At 39.4% G+C, this 19,012-nt stretch overlaps 1 protein-coding gene across 1 annotated transcript in view; it reads left to right on the top strand.

Annotated features, from left to right (window-relative positions):
• Positions 1–19,012, top strand: part of LOC130909395 (dynein axonemal heavy chain 9-like) — a 238,714-nt gene that overhangs the window by 119,620 nt on the left and 100,082 nt on the right. The window contains exons 34-38 of the mRNA XM_057825789.1: positions 1,910–1,990; positions 5,352–5,531; positions 6,005–6,235; positions 8,698–8,892; positions 11,986–12,105. Coding sequence (XP_057681772.1) covers positions 1,910–1,990; positions 5,352–5,531; positions 6,005–6,235; positions 8,698–8,892; positions 11,986–12,105 — 807 coding nt within the window. The remainder of the gene's footprint in view (positions 1–1,909; positions 1,991–5,351; positions 5,532–6,004; positions 6,236–8,697; positions 8,893–11,985; positions 12,106–19,012) is intronic.

The raw sequence follows: 19,012 nt of genomic DNA, 5'->3' as shown, positions 1-19,012 counted from the left end.
ATGCGCCGCCAGGGACTCAAATCCTGCACTGCCAGACGTGTCCCCCTGCTGAAGAAAGTACACGTCCAGGCCCGTCTATGATTCGCTAGAGAGCTTTTGGATGATCCAGAAGAGGACTGGGAGAATGTGTTATGGTCGGATGAAACCAAAATAGAACTTTTTGGTAGAAACACAGGTTCTCTTGTTTGGAGGAAAAAGAATACTGAATTGCACCATATCCACTGTGAAGCATGGGGGGGGGGGGGGGGGGGTGGAAACGTCATGCTTTGGGCCAGTTTTCTGCAAAGGGACCAGGACGACTGATCTGTGTAAAGGAAAGAATGAATGGGACCATGTATCGAGAGATTTTGAGTGAAAATCTCCTTCCATCAGCAAAGGCATTGAAGATGAGACATGGCTGGGTCTTTCAGCATGACAATGATCCCAAACACACAGCCAGGGCAACAAAGGAGTGGCTATGTAAGAAGCATTTCAAGGTCCTGGAGTGGCCTAGCCAGTCTCCAGATCTCAACCCCATAGAAAATCTGTGGAGGGAGTTGAAAGTCCGTGTTGCCCAACGACAGCCCCAAAACATCACTGCTCTAGAGGAGATCTGCATGGAGGAATGGGCCAAAATACAAGCAACAGTGTGTGAAAAGCTAGTGACGAGTTCCAGAAAATTTTTGGCCTCCGTTATTGCCAACAAAGGGTATATAACAAAGTATTGAGATGAACTTTTGGTATTGATCAAATACTTATTTTCCACCATGATTTGCAAATAATGTATTTAAAAATCAAACAATGTGATTTTCTGTTTTTTTTTCCACATTCTGTCTCTCATGGTTGAGGTTTAACCATGATGACAATTACAGGCCTCTCTAATATTTTCAAGTGGGCTAACTTGCACAATTAGTGGTTGACTAAATACTTATTTGCCCCACTGTATTTTGTATGCTTTTGTTATGCCTTCGTAGACTGTATCACAATCTGTCCAAATATGGACTTTTATATTCCTGTGTGCCCTGAATGAACACAATGGGCGTCTGTGGCTTAGCAGACTGAGCTTATCTTCGTTCTAGCCGGGACCAGTGCTCAAGTTCTCAGCTCAAAGATGTTTTTGTATGGAAAAATACCCAGGTTTGTTAGATGATGAGTTTCGTTTCACGGTGGGCTTCGGCACCGCCCTTTCAACAGTATAAATTTCCAGCCTTTTTTGTACTTCTTCGCAATTTCTGGGTGATCACAGCTCTTGGCTGAGTCACATCACTTTGTACCCGAGAGCTCTTGTTCATAAAGCCTTCGAAGCAAAGCAATCCATGGTTGGGGTCGTATTCATTTCTCTAATCAAGCTATCGAGGTAACACTTGTCTTGGAGTTCAAATTTGAGCTTCCCTGACACAAACAAATTGAAAACCTGTGCAAAGGAGTTTGCTAAAACACCAACTGAAGTGTGTGTAGACCTGTTCAAGAACTACAGGAACCGTTTGACCGCAGTCATTGCTAACCAAGGCTACATTACTAAAAGTAACTTAGCTGATTACCCGATACTTAACAGCCACCCATTTTCACAAATAAACTGTTTGAAAATCATACAAAGGGATTTCCTGGATTTTTTTTTTTATTCGGTCTCTACTATCTTTCTCTTAGGTTTGGTAGATTAAGAACTCACTTTGTGGCCTTGAAAAAGTTCTGTCCTTAAATTATTATTCAGAAACTGCCGACATTTTTTGCATGGATTTGTGCTTTCCATCATTCTTCATGAAAAATGGGACTAGTACAATTTATCTTGGGCAAGCTATTCAGTGGCTATCTTAAGATCCAGATATGATATGATACTATTTGCTCACCCATAGCATAGCAGTTTTACTTCGAGTATCAGCTGATCTGAACTTCCTGACCTCCTCTTTTCCATGTTTCATCGTCTTGACAGGTTGATGACCTCAAGGCCAAGCTCGCGGCTCAAGAAGTAGAGCTAAAGCAGAAGAACGAGGACGCTGACAAGCTGATCCAGGCAAGAACATTTGTTCGCTCTACTTTAGCGCACATCAAATGTTGATATTTTCCCATTTGCAGAACCTATTTTTACTATCTATCTGGTCATATTTGTCCTGAGATATTCTGCACTCACCCCAATACCAAGAGGGTAAATGCCATTTTGCCTGTTTGATTTAAAAGACATAAAGGACACTGTGTTGCTACCTCCAATGTTTAGCTGCATAGCTTTTTGGAAGCAATGTTAAAAAGATCTGCCCATTCATCCTATTATGGTTTTTATGCTCGATTGACTCCGAGATGTCCAGAAACTTCTCCGTTTACATTTTAGTAACTCGTGAACTATATAGAAAGTGTGATTAATTTGTCAGTGATCCTTCTTGTTCAATAGATATATGGCGGAAAACATTCATGTGACTTGAAGTTCCGCTCTGAGAGCCCCAATTTGGCCAAATTTTGAAATTGTCCATGCACATGTGATACATCATTGGAAAGCTTAAAATCTCAATTTTCTGGGGGTAGAAATAGTTTGAACAGGAGGGCATTTTTTTTTAGAAAAAAAACATTTTTTTTTCAAACAGTAAAACCCTAACAGGAGGCGAGAGGACGCGAGAGCAGAATTAAAGACACCACGATTTTCACGAGATATTATCGCGTACATACCATGTTTCAATCCAAAAACTCCATGTAGCATGTATCACCGAGTGTCAAGACACGGCTGTGAATGGCCACGGCCGGATTTTTTAAAAATTATTTTATGGGTGAAACATAGTGTTATAACAAGGGTCGTGATGCAGAAATCGCAGACAACAAGGAGTGGTTGAGATTTTCTTTTTCATATAGTTACCCTTTTAATCTTTATCTTTCAATTTTTTTTTGTTTGGATCGATTATTTATCATCTAACATATCGGTGAAAATGCGACAGTAACAAAAAAAAAAAAAAACACAAAAAAAATAAAGCGATAGTTATGAGGTCGCCTATATATCCGTGACTTTTTTACAGACACCAAATTTTTCATTGTGACGTAATTTGTTTAAAAGTTTAAAATATGCGAGTGAATATTTTTTAAGTTTTTTTTTTTTTTTAACTAAATATTAGACCTCAATTAATGATTCTAAGCTAAAAATGACAGACATTTTGAATGATAAATATAATTACTTCTTTTTATGGCTAGGTTGAAACAAAAGAGGTTGCGCGACGTCTGTAAACGGGGGTTTTCAGGGTAAAACGGTTAAATTAAAAATTGTTCGGAGGCTTAGTGCGCCCTAAATCTGCTATGGCAGCATATGGACAAATTGTTCTATCAAACACAACAGTTCTTTTGGCTTAAAATACAGCAGTTTATTTTAAAGAGGGGTGCAAAAGCAGAAACTGCTTTTTCAGTCTTGTCTTTGTTTTCCGCCATATACTAGGTGATCTGGTGCTCCGGGCGAAAATTTTAATTGGAACCCAATAATCCATGACAAATAGCTCCATAAATATGATCAACCAAAAAACCTAAATTGTAAATCGATATATAGGATGCAGTGCAATTGCTCTGTACAAACTGACATTGTACAAACTATGTACAATTTAAACATGCAAGATATTACAAAATAAAACTAAGATGTAGCCCCGGTCTGTAGCTCAGTTTGTGGTTACCAAGTGTTTTATGCGCAATAGTTTCAACAAGTGACTGTAGAATTCACCTTTAATTTCAACTAAACTACACCATTCCTACAGCTGCAGTTGGTGTATCTGTGAAGTCGTTTTTGTATTGTAATCCTTGAAAGAACTTAAATTTCATCGATGTAAGTTCAGAAGCGCCAGTGTCACTTCCAATGAGTGTCTGAGTAATTCAATTTGATTGCAAAACATGGAGAATCGCTCTTGAGTATTGACTAATCCAGGTAGGGATTTGTATATGTCACCCTCTAGTGGTGGCTGCCATTACTGGGTTGTTTACACACCTCAGTAGCAGCCCAGCGTCAGTCAATGCACAGGCTTGATTTCATGTGCGTTTCCAAATAATGCAACATTTAAAGTTGGATTGATGATGTTCGACGTATCTTATCTGTGATATTAGTTATTAGTTTGGTTATGGAAATAAGAGCATGCTATTTTAATGACCAAACAACATGGAAAACTGTGCCTAGTTACGTTAGCTAGCTAATTGTAACCAAACACTGTATGCGTTGTTTCATAGGCAGTCAAGAGTATTTCCTTCATTGTCCAAAATGCGATGATGAGGAATTCCGTCATCAGTAACGTTAGCTGCTGCGGTGGCACACATCAGCAATGGCGGATGGGGTCGTTTTGCCGGGATTAGTCCATAATTGGCCTTTTACCTAGGTTGGAAAAAAAAAAACAAATCAACTTCAATTTCACACTGCCATCACGAGACGGCGCCCTAGGCAACTGCCTAGTTTAACTATGCCAAGAGCCGGCCTTGAAAATATTATGTCTATACTTATACAGTACATAAATGGAACTTTGTCTACAGTCCCTGACAAAAGTATTGTGCTTATCCATTTTGTAGAAACAATTGCTAATAACTAGGGCTGTCAAAATTATCGCGTTAACGGGCGGTAATCATTTTTTTAAAATTAATGACATTAAAATATTTGACACAATTAACGCACATGCCATGCTCAAACAGACTAAAATGACTACAGTGTAATGTCTGCTTGTTACTTGTTTTTTGGTGTTTGGCGCCCTCCGCTGGCGTTTGGGTCCAACTGATTTTATGGGTTAGTACCATGTGTGAGCATTGTGTAATTATTGACATCAACAATGGCGAGCTACTAGTTTATTTTTTGATTGAAAATTTTACAAATTTTAATAAAACGAAAACATTAAGAGGGGTTTTAATATGAAATTTCTATAACTTGTACTAACATTTATCTTTTAAGAACTAAGTCTTTCTATCCATGGATCGCTTTAAGAGAATGTTAATAATGTTAATGCCATCTCGTTGATTTATTGTTATAATAAACAAATACTGTCCTTATGTACCGTATGTTTAATGTATATATCCGTCTTGTCTTATCTTTCCATTCCAACAATAATTTACAGAAAAATATGGCATGTTTTATAGATGGCTTGAAATGCGATTAATTATGATTAATTAATTTTTAAGCTGTAATTAACTCGATTAAAAATTTTAATTGTATGACAGCCCTAGTTATTAGCAATTGTTTCTACAAAATGGATAAGCAACAAGACTTTTGTCAGGGACTGTATACAGTATTGTGCAACCTAGTTCAATGAGGGCGATTAAATTGGATGAGCATCGTGCGTTGTGGTCTCTCACTGTAATGTTTTATTTGAGGTCTGAAACATTCAAAACACGTGAAATGCCATGCTAACTGAGTGAAAATAAAACGTGTCGGCCCTCAGGTGGTTGGAGTCGAAACTGAGAAAGTGTCCAAGGAGAAAGCGGTGGCTGACGATGAAGAGACAAAAGTGGCAGCCATGGCCGTTGTGGTCCGCGGCAAGCAAAAAGAATGTGAAGAGGACTTGGCCGAGGCTGAACCTGCTCTTATCGCCGCACAGGACGCTCTTAACACTCTCAATAAAGTATGTCACTCTCGTATAATTCACCGGGTTTTTTCTCTTTGCTTGAGTGTGATTTTTCATTTTTTGCTTTTGGTTTATCCCATTCAGGGTTTTAGTTTGAGATTAAATACTAGTCAATTTTATCTCAGCTAAAATAATGTATTCTTTATGCTCCGCTGGCATTTTAGTTCATCCCCTGAAACCCATATAGGTTTATGTGCCGCCTGTGGGATTTTTAAAAACACCCCTTACATTTAAAAGGTTCTCTCTATTCAAACAACCAGAACAGACAGTTCAATCACTGCTCTCCGAAGCTCTCTAAAATGTCCTAATTTGAATTCTCTGTTGCCTTCTCAAAGTCAGTCCAGGTTAATCTTCCTTTTCTCAAACCTTGGCTTTTCACGTCCTTTATTTTTTTTCCCTGAGCAAACCATTTCAACTATTCATTCCTCTTTAATTATACGACGATTCCCTTTATTTTCTCCCCGTTTTAGAACAACCTGACAGAGTTAAAGTCATTTGGCTCTCCAGTGGCAGCGGTTACCAATGTCACAGCGGCCGTCATGGTCTTAATGTCGCCCGGCGGCAAAGTCCCAAAGGATCGTAGTTGGAAAGCCGCAAAGGTGATGATGGCGAAAGTGGACGCGTTCCTGGATTCCCTTATTCGTTTCAAAAAGGAAAACATTCCAGAAGCTTGTCTAAAAGCTATTCAGCCTTACTTGCAGGTGAGTAAATATTTGCTCGTTTTTGTCTTTAGGCATAGCTAGATCGGGTCTAATCACGTCATTTTCAAAGTATCGGGATCGGCAAAAAAATATCGGACATGCCTTTTTTTAATATATATTAGGGGTGTCAAACTATTAGAATTTTTAATCGAGTTAATTACAGATTAAAAATTGATTAATCGTAATTAATCGCAATTAATCGCAATTCAAACCTTCTATAAAATATTCCTATATTTTCTGTAAATTATTCTTGGAATGGAAAGATAAGACACAAGATGGATATATACATTCAACATACGGTACTTAAGTACTGTATTTCTTTATTATAGCAATAAATCAACAAGATGGCATTACCATTATTAACATTCTGTTAAAACGATCCATGGATAGAAAGACTTGTAGTTTTTAAAAGATAAATGTTAGTACAAGTTATAGAAATTTTACATTAAAACCCCTCTTCATGTTTTCGTTTTAATAAAATTTGTAAAATTTTCAATCAAAAAATAAACTAGTAGCCCGCCAATGTTGATGTCAATAATTACTTACACGATGCTCATGGTTGCTGAAGCCTATAAAATCAGTCGCACCTAAGCGCCAGCAGAGGGCGGCAAAACACAACAAGTACACCTTTCACTCTGCTGTCATTTTAATCTTTTTGAGCGGGGCATTTGTGCGTTAATTGCGTCAAACATTTTAACGGGATTAATTGAAAAAATTAATTACCGCTTGTTAACGCGATAATTTTGACAGTCCAATATCTATATATTTTTTTAATTTAAATCGTTTTCCATTTGGATTTAATGTTACAGACAAAATGTCTTACACTCATCCAGAGTAGTTTTGGCTTAAAGTAGGGCTATCAAATTTATTGCGTTAACGGCGGTAATTAAATTTTTTTAATTAATAACGTTAAATAATTAACGCATGCGCTGGACGAGCCACTCACGCATTGTCGCGTTCAATCTATAAATACATCGTTTTACCTATAGATAGCGCTAAAAGGCAGCGTGTAATGAGTAGAGAGAATTTTGACAGCCTTTGGAGCCATTTTTTTATGTGGCTAAAGCCTTACAATACCTCACAGCAATTAAAAATAACGTGGGAGGCAATGTGGGGAAGAAAGGAGGTAGTTGATCATTTTCTTAACACCCTATGTTCTTTCCCAACGCAGAGAAGATATATCAATTGGTGCCCCTACGCACAGTCATGGTTGCACTTCCCATCATGCATTTGGGTTGAATGGCTGCAGTATCATTTACTGATAGCTTAACAAATACACTAGATTGCAATATTTACTCACAATATACAAAGTCACATTTATCCTTTAAGAATTACAAGTCTTTCTATCCGTGGATCCCTCTCACAGAAAGAATGTTAATAATGTAAATGCCATCTTGAGGATTTATTGTCGTAATAAACAAATACAGTACTTATGTACTGTATGTTGAATGTATATATTCGTCCGAGTTTTATTCATTTTTTTCTTAATGCATTGCCAAAATGTATATGATCGGGAAAAATTATCGGGAATGATTGGAACTGAATAGGGAGCAAAAAAAAAAGCAATCGGATCGAGAAATATCGGGATCGGCAGATACTCAAACTAAAACGATCGGGATCGGATCGGGAGCAAAAAAACATGATTGGAACAACCCTACTAATTTGTATAAACGGTTTTCGTAATACTGTGAGGTGGCTCACTTAATTAGTTTATAATTCTCTGGCATTAAAACGAATGAAGCAAGTAGTCGCTACTAAGATTACTTGCTTCTTTGGTTACAGTTGTCACTTGGTACAGTCATTTATATAATTGACATTTATTTGTCTAACCGTATTATATCTACAGTGGTATGAAAAAGTATCTGAACCTTTTGGAATTTCTCACATTTCTGCATAAAATCATCATCAAATGTGATCTGATCTTTGTTGCGAGGTACCCAGGGATTATTACCCCTAGGTACTACTAGCGTAGACCCTAATATTACTATGTCATTAATATATCAAACTGGTCAGATAATTTGAGACAGACTGTTACTAATTTTAGGCGTTGGAATTAACTGGTTTATTTAACTTTGCCCATGTATTTGTCGCTTCAATTTCCTTGAAGTTAATTGGATATTGGATATTTAATTGAGTTTGGAACTAGGCAAATAAATAATTAATGACACACTAATATCCAATCTAGATGGTTTAGCCAGTTGTTTGAGCTGTTTAGAGGAAAACGTCGCCGCTATTATCAAACTCCAATTGTGTAATTCGTCAAACTGCTGGGGGAGCAATTTACTGTCATATTTATAGTATAAAGCCTGTTCCTCAGACCATTTACTGGGCAAATAAAGCACCATGTTTTTAACTTAGGTGATGTACGTGCACTGAACACTCAACTATCTAGTGATAAAGCAGTTCTGACATATTTTACTCGCCATTTTAATGCAATAAGTGTATTTCTTGAACCCATCCAGGATCCAGAGTTCCAGCCTGAACTCGTTGCCTCAAAGTCGAGCGCGGCAGCGGGCCTTTGCTCCTGGGTTTTGAACATAGTCAAGTTCTACAGAGTATACTGCGAGGTAGAGCCCAAACGCCAGGCTTTGAATAAAGCCAACGCAGAGCTGGCTTCTGCTCAAGGGAAGCTTGCCACCATCAAAAACAAGATCAATGTAAGTCATGAAATAAGAGAATTGTGTTATTTTTGGTAGAGGACGAGGACAAATGAAGATTGGCGGGCACTAAACAACAAAAAAAGTAACAAAGTGGCGCAATTTTCGGACTCTGAGCTGCTACTTTTTTCAATATACTTTGAACCTTGTGGTTTATATTCCAGTGCAGCAGTCAGAGTTTGTGTTTGTATAGTGTGTTTTGCTTTGGTGACATTCTCAGGTGTTCCCTAATTATGCTTTTTGAAAACTACCGCATTAAAACATGCATATGCTACTCTGACAAAGTATGCTCTACTTGAGTATTAGAGGTGTGCGAAATTTCCGATTCTTATATTATTCGCGATTCGAACGTGGAAGATTAGAGAACGATTCACAAACATCCAAATTCCGATTACTGATATATGTCAAGTAAAGCGGATATAAAACACACTCAGTGCACCGCGCGGTCTTTGGGACGCAATGAGGAACGAAGCGAGAGTAGCCAAACATCATGCTTGTCATTACCCGGCCCCTCGGATAATGCCAATGCTCAACTCACGGCTCTAGCTCAACTCATGCCGCGAGATAAAAAAACAACAACATGCTGCCGACAGCTGCTACAAAGTACGTCCACATAATGGTACGGTAGATATCATATTTATATAGGACTAGATGCAAAATAGACTCGATGGCGTTAGCAACACATGTGCAGAAAGCTAGATGTGGGCGCTAGTAAACAGCCGCCATCTTAAAGAAGTAGACTTCCCTGCAAGGCTGTTGTAGCGAACCTTCTAAGCGAACCTAATTAACTTTTTATCTAAAATACTCCTAAATCGGTAAAATATTGACTTGAATCTATCTTTAAAATAGTTTTAAAACTTTCACATGTCGAAAGTAGACAAAAGGGAAATTATGGAATAACGGGAGCAACAACTTTAACGGTTGATTCACAACATTAAATTAATTGAATGTAGTTTAAAGCTGCTGATACAGAATAGGGATTTGAGTGTATTATTTATTGTTTTTAACTGTTAACTTGATACAGAAATAAAAAAAAGTCGTTTATTTAAGCCTGCAAGGCTTTTTTGTAACTAATGTACGAAACATTAAAAGCAGCTGATAGTGGGGGGATGGGGGTCAATAATAATCGATTTATAATCGAATCGTAGCCTCTGAATCGTAATCGTAATTGAATCGTTAGGTGCCCAAAGATTCCCACCTCTATTGAGTATGGCGTTCTGCTATTCGACTAACATAGCATGACAGTAGTCAATGGAGCGTGTTATTTGAGTACACTGATGAGTACACACAGTCCTGGTCTTTGCTTGGCAAAAACACTTTTCCAACCCACTTTAAGAATACTTACCGTAAACAATCATGTTTGCCGTTTTTTTTTTAATGTTTGAGACTGATTTAATGGGCCAAACCCTCGTTGCTTGATGTTATCATACAAGCATGCGAACTACAAAGCGTGCGAAATTTCCGATTCTTAGATTATTCGCAATTCGGCCGTGGAAGATTCAAGAACGATTCACAATATGATGAAATGGTAGGCCAAAAATATGGGCCCCTTTGCATTATTTTGCTTAGGGCCCCCAAATGGCCTGGGTCGGCCCTGGTGTACTGTGAAACCCATACATGCAATCCAACCCATACGTCCATATTTTGTATATTACATATAGATATATTGTAGATTTTGTTGCACTGCAAACTTCAAACTTCTCACCCCAAATGATTGTCAGTACTTACAGTAGATAGCACCAAACATTTTTCTAAAAGAGGAAAGAAAAAAGTTAAGGGAGAACTTTTATTTTTTTAAGCTTGTAATCAAGTATCAAAACTCACAAAAGTCAAATAAAGCAAACTGTAGTAAACAAAATAGAATATAAATTAAACAACTGCCAGATTGGGGCCCCCCGAGTGGTCAGGGGCCCTAAGCAGCTGCGTAGTCTGCGTATAGGGTGGGCCGGCCCTGCAGTACAAGTGCAGTGCAAGCCAAAAATATGTGCCCCTTTGCATTATTTTGCTTAGGGCCCCCAAATGGCCTGGGCCGGCCCTGACTCAGATGCGCCTCATAGTGCGGAAAATACTTTGTTCCTATTCAGCTTTGCTTTTGGTGGCCTTTTCTGGCATGGAGGCAATTACGGAAAGGGCACACAAATGCAAATAGATGAGTTTTTCACTACGTAACTGAGGATTGGTTCAAATAAAAATGTAAATAGGTGAATAGCAAACTGTGAATAGGCAAGACCGTCTTTAGAAAAAGCCTAGTCGTTCTGTTCTTCATAAGTCACATGTGGACATTTCAACAAAACGCTTGAAAAAATGATTTGTGAAACGTATTCATAAATATTCTTGATCGGAATACGGATGTAGATATAAAAAGCAATAAGAATTTGACTCGGCAGAAACGTAACAAAAAACAACCAGAGGCAATAAACTGAAGAAACAATTCAGGAGATAAATTATTTCATCAAGTTTTGAGTGACAGTTGACACATGAGCACAGCCAGTAATTATATACTTCCCAGCATTTCATCAATACAAAGCTGGTGCGAGCGCTATTTAGGCTTTTACTGTTCATTAATCAAAACTCAATCCATCAGCCTAAAACCCCCTATTGATAAAAGCAGCTGTAAATAATTGTTTCTCAGTGGCGCTTGACATTCACCACCTCGGAGAGCCGGAGAGCCCCAGCAGAGCGTGAAGCTCTGGGCGGCCTGAGATGCTGCGGCGATGTCTGCCGCTTGCGTCAAATCCTGCAGAGTTTACAGTGACGACTGTTAATAAGATCCAGCGTGACTTCTGTTTGTCATTTCTCATCCCCCCTGTCAGATCATTTGGGCTAAAAAGTGAGTACGGAGGGAATAAGCAATCCTCAAACTAATCTCCTGAACCAGTGTGCCTACACCGAATAATCCTGTTTGTCCTTGTGCTAATTGCCTCCATGTGACAAATAAATCCATTGTGGACAGAATGATGAATTTTATCCAACTTTTCACTTGTGCCCAACTTTTTGTCACTTACAGACGATCTTTGTCTCTGTACGTCTATGCTGTACTTTTAACAAATGCCAATGTGTGTGTGTATCTGTGTGTGTTTGATGGCATACCAGCACCTTAATGAGAACCTGGCCAAGCTTACAGCAAAGTTTGAGAAAGCCACCGCGGACAAACTGAAGTGCCAACAGGAAGCAGAATCGACTGCACACACCATTTCCCTGGCAAACCGCCTGGTGAGCATATCCGTTTTGCTCAATGCTTTAGTCCAGCACTGCTCTGCACAAAAAGGATGCAAATTGATACAATCAGTCAGTCAGTCACTGCAGATTAGGGGAAAGCAAAAGGCCAGTTTACTACAGCCCAATTTCTACTAAGCAGAATAGTTTGGTTTTTTTTCTAGAGCAGTCATCATTTCTGAAGGTTAACATTTATTGTTCCACAGGAAATTTAGAATACAGTAATTGTTTTATCAATAATTAGACTTTGTTGTTGACTATGGTGTTGACTCTTTGTTTAATTTAGGGCTGTCAAAATTATTGCGTTAACTGGCGCTAATAATTTTTTTAAATTAATCACGTTAAAATATACTCCTTGTCCCCTGCGATTGGCATATATATTATTATATTGTAGCATCTACAAGGACTACCCCAACTTGGTTATGATCGTGGACACTCAACAGGAAAATAGCACATTATTTTCAATAAATTGTACCCACCTGGAAGCCACAAACTGCATGTTAAAAAAAAAAAAAAAAAGGTGCTAACAAGAACACGAATGCTATGCTAACGCTCCGAATCACACAGCCAGTCACCATTGTGTTGTAATGGCGTCACCACACCCTTCCCTCCTCCCCCCACTTCCAGGAAGGTGTAACAAAATCAGACAACACACGTTTCATTCAACCAAATGTAGTAACGCCCCCCTTGACATCCTCGGTCACAGTAACGGCATTACAAATATGGGAAAAGTAAATAATTAGATTACTCAGTACTAGAGGTTAGATTTTGTGCCCGAACCCGAACCCGACCCACATTTTAAGCATTCACGTTCGGGTCAGTTCGGGTCGGGCCGCCATGCCGGACTAATAAATTATTTAAAAAAAATAAAAAATAAAAAAAAAATAAAAATGGAGAGCAGGCTCTCTGTATTGCGCTTCTGCTTGTGCGTGTGCACGAACGCCGTGGCGCCGGCCGCTTTTTATTCTTGTCCTCCCGCTCTACTGTTTGCGCACGGCCGAGGCGCCGCCCTCATTTTCATTTCCTTGTCAGAGAGGCGCGTCCATGTGAGAACAATATCCCACACACTCAGAAATATGTTTAACAAACTTTCCCAGCGTTATTTCGTTGTGTGAATGCTTTGATAATTCTCAAAAAAATATGTAGATTATTTAAACATTAAGAAAACTTGCGTTTTTTTCTGCCAACTCGAAGAAATGAAAATAAATTGCTGCTGCTGCGTTTTTTTCCGCGTCACTCAAAAAAAAAAAAAAAAAAAAAAAAAATCGGGTTTTTCGGGCTCGGGCCTGCAAATCTAGTTAAGTGATCGAGCTCGGGCCGGGCCGGGTCGGGCCTCAATACCAGCGGGCCGTGTCGGGTCGGGCTGGATTTTTTAGGCCCGAACTAGGCTCTACTCAGTACTGAAAGAAATTACGCTGTTATTAACTACACTGATAAATGGCGTTATCCTTTATAGCGCTTTTCCACCTTTCAAGGCGCTCAAAGCGCTTTACACTATCTCGCCATCCACCTACTGGTGACGCAGCACCAAGAGCAATGTGTCTTGCTCAAGGACACCTAGACGAGTTCATCAGGGCGGAGACTTGAACCCACAACCTCTGGGTTGGGGGACAACTACTCTACCACTGAGCCACGCCTAATAAAGGAGTGTCCGAGCAACTAGCACAAACGTTGCACAAACGAATGGCACCCCTTTGGGTTCATTTTGCAGTAAATTGAGGGGCTTGAGATATTAATTTCAAGTGATGATGTAACTCGCAGCCCCCTATTTACTGCAAAATGGACATTTTTTTTTTTTCCTCTATGGGCCTTTGCCTTGCATTGCATTAAACAGATGCCAGTGAGGGCTGTGCACGTCCATGCTATTGATGGCCATGTATGTCGATTCTATAGATGCCAATGTACTTCTATTCCATTGGTGGCAATGTACATCCAAATTCCCCATTCATTTTAAATCGCAACAAAGATACCTCTGTGCCCCAATCAACAATGAGTGACTTGATATCAATTGGACGTGTCCTCCAAATGTCCCCAAATCAACAGAAAGTGACCTAATATCTATCGGACGTGTCCCCCAAATGTTCCCAAATCAAGAGGAAGTGACCTGATATCAACAGGCAGTGACTTATCCACAGGAGGTGTCCCCCGAATGTCTCCAAATCAACAGGGAGTCACCTGATGTCAACAGGACGTGTCCCCGAAATGTCCCCAATTCAACATGAACTGACTTCATATCAAATGTCCTCAAATCAACAGGGAGTGACCTGTTATCAACAGCAAAGGTCCCCAAAATGTCCCCAAATGAATAGACAGTGACTTATCCACAGGAGATGTCCCCGAAATGTGCCCAAATCAACATGAATTGACTTCATATCGACAGGACGTGTCCCCCAAATCTCCTCAAATCAACAGGCAGTGAACCTGATATCAACAGAACGTGTCCCCCAAATGTCCCCAAATCAACAAGAAGTGACCTGATATCAACAGGACATGTCCCCCAAATGTCCCCAAATCAACAGGAAGTGACGTGATTTGAAAGGAATTGTCCCCCAAATGTCCCCAAATCAGGAGGAAGTGACCTGATATTTATAGGACGTGTCCCCTAAATGTCCTCAAATCAGCAGACAGTGACCTGATATCAATAAAACACGTCCCCCAAATGTCCCCAAATCAACAAGAAGTGACCTGATATCAACAGGCAGTGACTTATCCACAGGAGGTGTCCCCAGAATGTCTCCAAATCAACAGGAAGTGACGTGATTTGAAAGGAATTGTCCCCCAAATGTCCCCAAATCAGGAGGAAGTGACCTGATATTTATAGGTGTCCCCAGAATGTCTCCAAATCAATAGGCAGTCACCTGATGTCAACAGGACGTGTCCCCGAAATGTCCCCAATTCAACATGAACTGACTTCATATCAAATGTCCTCAAATCAACAGGGAGTGACCTGTTATCAACAGCAAAGGTCCCCAAAATGTCCCCAAATGAATAGACAGTGATTTATCCACAGGAGATGTCCCCGAAATGTGCCCAAATCAACATGAATTGACTTCATATCGACAGGTCGTGTCCCCCAAATCTCCTCAAATCAACAGGCAGTGAACCTGATATCAACAGAACGTGTCCCCCAAATGTCCCCAAATCAACAAGAAGTGACCTGATATCAACAGCACATGTCCCCCAAATGGCCCCAAATCAGGAGGAAGTGACCTGATATTTATAGGACGTGTCCCCTAAATGTCCTCAAATCAGCAGACAGTGACCTGATATCAATAAAACACGTCCCCCAAATGTCCCCAAATCAACAAGAAGTGACCTGATATCTACAGGAAATGTCCCCAAAATGTCCCCAAATCTACAGGATTTCAAAAGGAATTGTCCCCCAAATGTTTCCAAATCTGGAGGAATTGACCTGATATCAACAGAACGTGTTCCCCAAATGTCCTCAAATTGACTGGAAGTGTCCCTGAAATGTCCCCAAATCAACCTGGGCGGGGCTTAGTTCTGTACCTACCACAGCAAAGCCCCATAATAAATTTCTCCAGAAATTGCAGTTTCTAGTTTCAATGTATTTACGTTGTTTATACAAAGTATTTTGATGTAAATTTCAAACTCGAGAACTCCCAGTATTGTTGTTTTGCGGCATACACAATTCACATTGGATAAATACGTATGAAATAGGAGGAGCCACTGTAGTATTACTGGCAATAGAACTTTTTTATTCATTCTTCCTGTTTCCTTATCATTCCTTTAGGAAGAAATGATAATTGAAAGGCACAATTTCGCATGCCATTCCATCCCAAACATGTATTCATACTTATAAATCCTGTCTTTTTGTCAAATGCAAATCCATATGTTTAGTATCTCTCTCACTCACGTATGCAATTATGTAATTCTGCTGACTGGAACAAAACAAACAAGAGGACTGTTGATGCTGTTAATCTAAATTATTATTTGCCAGCAGAATGCCTGACAGCTGCAATAATAAAAGGATGTTTTTTTTCCCGCCCAGTTGTCTTCCAGTCAGTCACGGATATCAATGCAAATGTTGCCAACATGCTGATGTGTGCAGTGTTCCTGTGATGTATGCTAGAGAAGTTACACTCAGTGCCCAAGGGCAGCGTCACTTAAGTTTGGAAAAGCTAGGATATTATGTTGAATATTGTTGATCCCTGGAGGAGAATGGCATCACTGCTGCAATAAAGAGTAAAGGTGTTGTTACATGAGCAGAGAGGCAGTAAAGGATATAACAGCCTATTAAAAGTGGACCCGAAGGTGGCAAACTTGTTTGTGAGGATATTTTTTTTTCTTTCTCACATGATCGGGCCTACAGATTAATTTCTATTAGAATTTACTGGAAACCCTTTTGGGAGTATTAGCACATTGTGTCTTCTGTTTCAGGTGGGAGGTCTTGCGTCAGAGAATGTACGCTGGGCGGACGCTATTGAAAGTTTCAGACAACAGCAAAGGACGCTGTGTGGAGATGTTCTCCTTATCACTGCTTTCATCTCGTACCTAGGGTACTTCCCCAAAAGCTATAGGTTACAATTGATGGCTGAAAGCTGGAGGCCTTATTTTAGTCAGCTTACGGTGGGTAACGTCTTTGAGTAGTTACTGTCAATATCCATGCACTTCGATTACATTTTAACCCTCGAGGGTAAGGAAGAACACATTTTGATTTCCATTCTTTGCCCGAGGTCCAACTACTCGTCTTACAAAATGAAGTCCTGGAACCGTTTGAAATGCCTGCATTATCGGACATTGTTCAATGGGTTCAAAACAGCAGTTCAAGTTGAAACTGCTTTTTAAAATGCTATGGAGCCCCTCACGGGACATCGACAGAAATAAAATAAAATTTAAACAATCTGGTCCGTACCAGAAACTATCAATCCAACTGCAACAATGCAACTATTGGCTAACTTGCATAGCAAAAGTCCACTAGCTTGAATGCTATATAATGCTAATGTTTACAACAATGGCGTATCGCACGCAGGCTATTTTTAGACCGTGACGTCGGATCATAAAGCCGAAGTGGGACAATATAGACCCGCCCTCGCATAGACCCAACGTAAAAAGTGCTACTTTTCGCCGGTAATCTTTCAAAAACGAACATGCCGATCACGCATTGCTTTTTTGGAACTTGTAGAAACGACTCTAGACATTAAGACCATGAAGGATGTTTTCTTCATACGTTCCCGGAAACCAAAAACTCGAGAGGAAAAAATGTGAAAACCAAATCAACTTGCGCGGACTTTAACACCAGCTCGGCGAATCCATTCACGTTTCATATGCAGTAAACATTATGTTGGGTTGGCATGGTCTTTCAGAGGACAAAGAGGTAAGCCATTTTTATGTTTTTACTTTATTTTTTTAACGTAACGTTGTGCCGTACTGCTTCTGTCTGACAATGAATGACCTGAAAAAAATTACAATGTTATCTGACTGCCACTGTTACCGTTTCTGTTATATATCTAGTGTTGTTAATTTTACTTTTAAAGAAGTAATTAATTACAGTTACAAATTAGTTCTTCCAAAAAGTAATTGCGTTAGTAACTCAGTTACCTGAATTTAAGAGTAATTAGTTACTTAGCAAAGTAACTAGTGATAATTTTCATGTATTTTTTTTTTCTCAAAAAAAAAAAAAAAAAAGGTCACACAATGTGAAGTTTAAAGGTTTTTTGGGACAATTGACCCTAGCCCAATTCTTTACCCTCAACTTAACTAGACACAAGGGTATTGCGATAACTAGATAGTAACCTTTGCTATGTGTGGAAGTCATTTAAAGTTGTGAATCAACCGTTAAAGTTGTTAAAATTGCTCCCGCTATTGCATTAGTTCCCTTCGGTCTACTTTCAACATGTGTAAGTTTTAAAACTGTTTCATCATTTAAAGATAGATTTAAGTCAAGATTTTGCCGATTTAGGACCATTTTAGATTTTAAAAAAAAAAGTAGGTTCGCTAGGAAGGATCTCTACAACAGAGCCTTCCTGAGAGGTCTACTGCTTTAAGATGGCGGCTGTTTACTAACGCATGTAGTCCTTAAAACATGTTGCCAATGCAGCCGTGTCTATCATTTGCATCTAGTTCTATAATATGTGATATCTACCGTATAAAATGGGCGTAGTTTGTAGGCTATAGTCAGGTGTTATTGGAGCCACCTAGCATCGCGTTTGCAACGGCGTCTTCCCCACTCCTGCTCTGCTCTCTCGTCTCCGTGAGTCCGTCTCTCTGACTTTTTTTATTCAACCAACTTAGTAACGCATAGTAACGCACACCTTTCCCGCCTCAGTAACGGTAACGGCGTTGCCAAGCTGAGAAAAGTCATTAATTAGGTTACTCACTACTGAAAAAATAACGCCGTTATATTGTAACGCAGTTATTAACAACACTGTGTGTATATATATATAAAAAAACAACTTTAGTAAGGGGGAAGTGTAAATAAATTATAGGATTAAGATGTGTTATCAATGAAAAAATTAAAAGTGTTCGTCACTGAGTAGCATTTGCGATCGCTACACAAAGCTAACTAAATTACCCCCAAGAACGGTAAGAGACGTAGGACAACCAGATGATATATAAGAAAGACAGGGCTGATGGTAAAGGATAGCTTGTTGAAACCGGAGAATGTCATTGTCAGTCGCGGCGATAAAAAAAAAAGCTAAAGCTACGCTTAGGTCGGCTCGTTTTTTTCGTCTTTTTCAGCCTTCGACACTAAAGCCATCTCTTTAACTGAACATTTTTATGTTCTTCCACATTTATGCCAGTCAATTTGGCACCAGGCACATCATTTTCGGAGAGAATTGGTAGGTTTAGCGCTGTAAACATCTCCTTCGTACATAATTTCCATTCATTTCCTATTAGGCACAAACGGTGGCTTGTCCTAGCTTTGTCCCAGCTTAGCAAC

This window comes from Corythoichthys intestinalis, chromosome 21, assembly GCF_030265065.1.
Source record: "Corythoichthys intestinalis isolate RoL2023-P3 chromosome 21, ASM3026506v1, whole genome shotgun sequence".
Lineage (NCBI taxonomy): Eukaryota > Metazoa > Chordata > Actinopteri > Syngnathiformes > Syngnathidae > Corythoichthys > Corythoichthys intestinalis.
Note: the sequence above shows the minus strand (reverse complement) of the source record. Positions and strands in the feature narration are given on the sequence as shown.